Source organism: Galeopterus variegatus, unplaced genomic scaffold, assembly GCF_000696425.1.
Source record: "Galeopterus variegatus unplaced genomic scaffold, G_variegatus-3.0.2 Scaffold18, whole genome shotgun sequence".
In the NCBI taxonomy this organism is placed as follows: Eukaryota; Metazoa; Chordata; class Mammalia; order Dermoptera; family Cynocephalidae; genus Galeopterus; species Galeopterus variegatus.
Window position 1 is genome coordinate 94,568 of NW_007726129.1, and position 5,857 is coordinate 100,424.

The following is a 5,857-nucleotide window of genomic DNA, read 5'->3' on the forward strand; positions in this document are numbered from 1 at the left end:
AAAAAAAAAAAAAAAAAAAAAAAAAAAAAAAAAAAAAAAAAAGCATTACATCACCTTTGTAATTAAAGAACACCCAAAAGATAGTAAAAACAAACAAAAAAAATTTGATTAGCAGAGGATAAATATTACTAATGGACAAAGAGAATATACAGGACAGTTACTATTCTCTATAAGTAGGGTCAGCAAACTATGGCCTACAGACCAAATCAGGCCTACTGCCTATTTTTGTAAATAACGTTTTACTGGAACACAGTCATGCCCATTAGTTTAAATATTATTTATGGCTACTTCTGCACTATTTAGTGACAGAGCTGGCGGAGACTGCATAGCCAGCAAGGTCTAAAGTATTCACTACCTGGTCCTTTTCAGGAACAGTTTATCAGCCTTGCTCTAGAGGTCATTCCAAATCAGGCCAGCTGGAGCCCCAGCATGGGAAATTATTTAGAAAACCCTCCCATTTAATTTGAATGCACTAGCAGGGTTAAGAACCACAGTTCCTAATGATAAAATTTCTAGTTTCAAGACCTTATGCACACTCGTTAAAACCTCACATAAGTAGGGCTGGCAGTTAGCTAAGTTGGTCAGGTTGCAGTGTTATAACACCAAGGTCAAGGGTTCAGATCCCCATACTGCCCAGCCGCCAAAAAAACCCCTCCAAAACACAAAACAAAAATTTTACAAAAGTAAGTGATAACTAACAAATCAACTTCCACAGAAACTCTACCTTTCCTATTTTGGATTTCTGGTTTTCTATAGTACTACTTAACCAGGCAATTACAATTATGCTGTACAATGGGTAAAGCCTGGGCTAGAGATGGCTTCTAGCACATAACCTGTACTCAGCTAAAATTAGCATACAGATCAAATATTACCTGGACCCATGGGAAAATATCCCATCCCCAGTGGCAGAGAAATATAACTTCTTGCTAAGGCTATTCACTGTCCAACAAAAAATGACCCTTACTTTTCTGCCGATCAAAATTTCTTTCAAACTGGATTTTGTCTGGGGTGATTTGAAATAGTTTCACAGATCCATCTTCACAACCAATCTGTTAGGGGGAAAAAACGTAGAAAACAGACAAGATAAGTCATTTTATAGGACTAAATTTACTTACAAATATATATGTTTCCTCCCTAAAACTCACTTGCTCTGAAAGAGAAAAATACTTGTAAGAGGAAAAACATACTGGTACCAAGAAACTGATTCTCATGTATTCCTGGCAGCCTTCATATCCCAGCCAGAAAACAGGCTGATATCAAGAGTTCTAATCAGTGGCTCCATTCCTGCATATGACATAAAATAGAAGGATTTCACAGCATATCTCTGCTAGAGACCCATGGCCTAAATAAAATACCTATTAATCTTATAACCTAAACGGAGCCATCGCATGACATAAATTATGCAAATTAGTGCAAATCAAAAAAGAATCAGATACATCACAGAAAATCAAATCTCTGAAAGCACCCATTCTAATGGTAATAGTAGGGCGGGGAGTCTCAATCTATGCTCAAAAAATTTTTGAGAAATAATGTGCTGAAACACAGCTGCACAGGTTATCTTGCTGAAGGACATCTCAACTTTTATTATACTAATGTGCATTGTTAATCTACAGAAGGATTTACTATGCTGTATTTCTGAAATGAAATTTATCATAAAACACAAAGCATACCAAAACAAAAAATAGTCTGTATCTCTCAATTCCAAAGAACACAGTTTGGGAAATGCTAAACCAAACTAACATTCTCATTTCATAAATGAATAAACAAGGTCCAAACTAGCAGCAAAAAGGATGCAAAGGGTCGGGCCGGCCCGGTGGCGCACTGGATAGTGCGCCGCTTGGGAAGCGCAGCGGCGCTCCCGTCCGAGGGTTCGGATCCCACATACAGACCGGCTCCCGCTCACTGGCTGAGCGAGGCGCGGGAGCAACACCGAGGCTTGCAATCCCGTTGCCGGTCCCCGGTCCGGTACGGGGGCAACACTGAGGGTTGCAATCCGTTGCCGGACACGGAAAAAAGACAAAAGACAAAAAAAAAAAAAAAAAAAAAAAAAGGATGCAAAGGGGACAAGAAATTTTTAATCCTCAATATTAATTCTAATCTTGTAGTTGGGATTGCTGGAATCAAGCTCAGGTTGGAGTTGCTACATGTCATAATACAACTTTATTCTATTCTTCTATGAACACAGGAAAGCAAGTTTGAGTGGGCAAAAGAGAAATCTTGACTTGAATTACAAATAGTTGATTACTGACTAAAAGTTGAGAGCCACTGGGGCTGGCAGTCATGCTCCAGATAGGTCCTCCAAAGGCATCCACAGCATACTTGATGTTTAACGCCTGTAAATCATACTCAATAATCTCTCCATTGAGTCCAGCACTAAAGAGTCGCTGTCCTTCTGCCCAACACAGAGCTTCTGTAGCCCGAGACTCATGACCTGGAAAAAACTACAGAAACAACATAACTTCTCAACCTACTGTGAATTCACCAGTTATCAAGCACCGAGTGGTTACAAGGCAACATGGTAAAAATTGCTTCCCTAGAAATAACTAGTGTGGGGTTTTGTGCTCCCAGAAGATCACACCTATTGATATTTTCATGTTTTTCAGGTTCAAATTTTAGTTATTTTTATACGGTTGGTTTTATATTGTTTACTAGGACTAGTTCGGCAAAACCTTTTCAGCAGAATAAATATGTATTCAAATTGTATTTGATGTATCCAATTTTCTAAAAATTAATGCAACTATTTTGATTAGGTAATGTTTTCACAGGCATATGTGTGTGTACTGAATATATGAACATATGGGTTGAATGTTACAATGTGCTTTTTTTGGGGCAGCCAAGAATCTGAACTCTTGGCCCCTCGTGTTATAAACGCTGCACTCTAACTTCGGTGTGTATACTTTAAATACATACAGCTTATTGCATCAATTTTACCTATAAAAAGCTGTTTTAAAAATAAAATTAATGTAGCTCACTCCAGCTATTTTTACAATCTCAGATTTCTAAGTGCTTTCTTAGCACTCAATTTTCATATGTATTAAGGCATTTTATTCTTATACCTTCTTGACACAAAAGGGACTAAGTAGGCATAATTTTTCCTATTTCAACTTGAAAAGGCCAAGATACTTACAAGTTGAGTGGCTTGCCCAAAGTGCCAAAGTCAATGGCATGAAGAGAATGTAGATCACCTTACTCCAAGCCTCTACTCTTTTCACTCTAACATACTAATTTTTTTCTTACTCTGAGAATGGTTAAAAGAGCTAAGCAATCTTAACTAATAGGGAAGGGAATATGGAGAAAGCAGAAGACTAGACTGAATTAACTAATTCTTGAAGAATAAAGAAAACCAATGAAAAAGAAGAAAATAAGGGACACTAGGTAAGAAATGATTGACTTATTCAACAAATATTAACTCAGCAGTGGCTTTGTACTAGGCACTTGCTAAATGGTAGGAACAGAGTTATCAACACCACTGACGTGGTTCTCATTCTCGTACAATTTGAAGTTTAGCAAGGAAGAAAAATATTAAAACAAATGTACAAATTATATAATTACAATGGTTATAAGTGACAAAGAGAAAAATCATAGGATGTAATGAGCATGTACCACAGCATGTTTTTCATACTACAGAAAGTGACCCATTTATGGTGGGCAATGATCTGCAATTTTAAAATTCCTATTAGTTCTTCAGGGGTCAACTCAGTAAGTCACCCCTTTCCAGGTTTCCTAAACCCACCTCTCAGAGAAAGGTACTTCTCCTCTACTAAGGTTCTATGCCTGTGCTTAGCTTTATTATAAAATTTATTACACTGGTCAGAAACTATCTGTATACTTATATTTCTCCCACTGGTCTTTGAGCCCCGTAAAGCTAAGGCCTCTGACATTTGTCTTAATGCCCAGTATTTGCCACTCATTCATCAGTAAACATTTATAGAGTGCCTAAATCCCAGGTACCAGGCTGCTGGGCACTGAATTCACTCATTTACCCATTTATTCATTTATTCATTTATATCACATTTGATAGTGTGTATCAAGTGCTCAATAAATGTGAACTGAATTCACCTGCAGAAGATCAGTATCGGCGCCCTTAGAAAAAAAAGTGTTGCCTGACAGCCCTCTGCATACACCCAAAGGACATGTTTGTTACCTAATTAAAAATCTCCTTAACTCCCAAATAAGAGGGTACTTTAAAGAGTTCATGGAAAGATAAGTATTATTTTTCAATTCTGTTTTTCCAGGAATTTTATGAATTACCCTCATATAGGCATGTAAGTTTACATTCTCTCAGATGAACTTAAAAATCCATCTTCCTGCCATCATATCACCAAAAAGTTTCTGATATTAAAATGTTTCATTTTTTCAGAGTTGACAATGAAATGGGTACTGACACCCTCGGCAGGAAATGCCACCTTACCAAGGCTGTAATGGTGCTGAGACTAATATGTGTAACAATGGTCCCAACAATTTCCCTTCTTGTTGTGGCCAAAAGAACAAGCAAACCTCGGTTTCCAAATCACAAGCAGTGAGATGCCACAATTCCTAGGTAGGATCTTTCCAACCAATATCACATCGCTCAAAACTCTGAATTTCTCTCATCCGTCCAGACAAGAGATCTCGTATTTGCTACTTAAGTTCTGTAGTCTTAAACAACTACAGAGGGTGTAGGGAGTCACTTGATCTCTCTGAATATAAAAGATATACTAGTTTTTGTACAATTGAGCTTAAGAAGAAAATTAGCATCAGAAACACCCAGGCTCCCAAATGACTTACTTTCTCCTGAAAGTAGTTTGCTGACAAGTTGTAAATTTCCACAGTGCCATCTGTTCGTGAAACAGCCAATCTGTTTGACTGGTTATTGTAAGCCACACAGCGAATCCCCGATGGAACATAATTAAAGAAACGTACTCGATGGACCTTAAATTCACCCATTCCTAGTGGGGGGAAAGAGTCATTATTGTTAAATATTAACTGCAATATGTCACATGTATTGTTTCTTAATATAACTGTTCTGGATGAAAAACTCCAATCATATCTCACTGTAATTCATTTCTAAATATCTAATTAATGATGCTTTCATGCCCCAAACAGGACTGTATCAAACAACCTCCAGAAGCTCGAGATGGTTTGAACAATAAGGAGGCTTCAGCAACAAAATCAAAAAGGAACCTACTCCATAACTCCAGAATGCTAATCTCTTCGGGGAGGAAGGGGGGATATGCTAAGAATCTGCATTTTAGCAAACACCTCTCCCCAACTCCATTGCATGCTAAGTTGGTTTGCAAATCACAGACGCAAACTAAGGTAGTGACAGGACTTCGTGACTTCTCTGACAGCCTGGTCTGTCATCTGTCACCCATGTCCCCGGCCAACACACACACTGGGCGAAGGTAGGGATCGGGTCTGGTTCTCCCCTCACTTGTCTACCTTCAAGGCTTGGAGGTCGCGGGCAGAGCAGGCGCATTCGGCTTGGCCCGGCCCGGCTAAGAAGGCGTCTGAAGCGCGCGCGCGAGGTTTTCGCCACCTCTTCCCTCTCCCAGGGTCTATGGAGTAGCCCGCACCTAAACTCGGGTCAACGGGATCGATGAGCTTCGTGGGGCGCCGACGTTCGGCGAGCCGCACCTCTTACACTCCCCTCTCACGCCCCCTCCCCACACCCCTTCCCCAGCTCACCCACGGTCCGGCGGTCGCCTCTCGGTTCTGGCCTCTCTCCGCCCCGGCCCCACGTGCGCGCGCGCTCTCATGCTCTGCCCCGGAAGTGCTCCTGGCGCGAAGCCGGAAGTGCGCAGGCAGTGCTAGCGGCGGCGGCGACGGCGGCGGGAGGTTCGGTTGTCGCCCGTTGGCCGCGCGGCGCCGCGCTCGG

General features: G+C 40.6%; 1 protein-coding gene across 3 annotated transcripts in view; it reads right to left on the bottom strand.

Moving 5' to 3' along the window:
• CIRH1A (cirrhosis, autosomal recessive 1A (cirhin)) overlaps window positions 1–5,760 on the bottom strand; it is a 27,516-nt gene extending 21,756 nt beyond the window's left edge. For 2 of the 3 annotated variants that reach the window (XM_008566989.1, XM_008566970.1), the window contains exons 1-4: window positions 5,422–5,488; window positions 4,768–4,928; window positions 2,250–2,441; window positions 965–1,049 (exon numbers count right to left, since the gene is read on the bottom strand). In XM_008566989.1, the coding sequence (XP_008565211.1) occupies window positions 965–1,049; window positions 2,250–2,441; window positions 4,768–4,928; window positions 5,422–5,458 (475 nt within the window). In that variant the 5' untranslated portion in view covers window positions 5,459–5,488. Of the gene's footprint in view, window positions 1–964; window positions 1,050–2,249; window positions 2,442–4,767; window positions 4,929–5,421; window positions 5,489–5,667 lie in introns of those variants that run through there. The other variant, XM_008566980.1, reaches the window with a different exon arrangement.
• Between the last annotated feature and the right edge of the window lie 97 nt (window positions 5,761–5,857).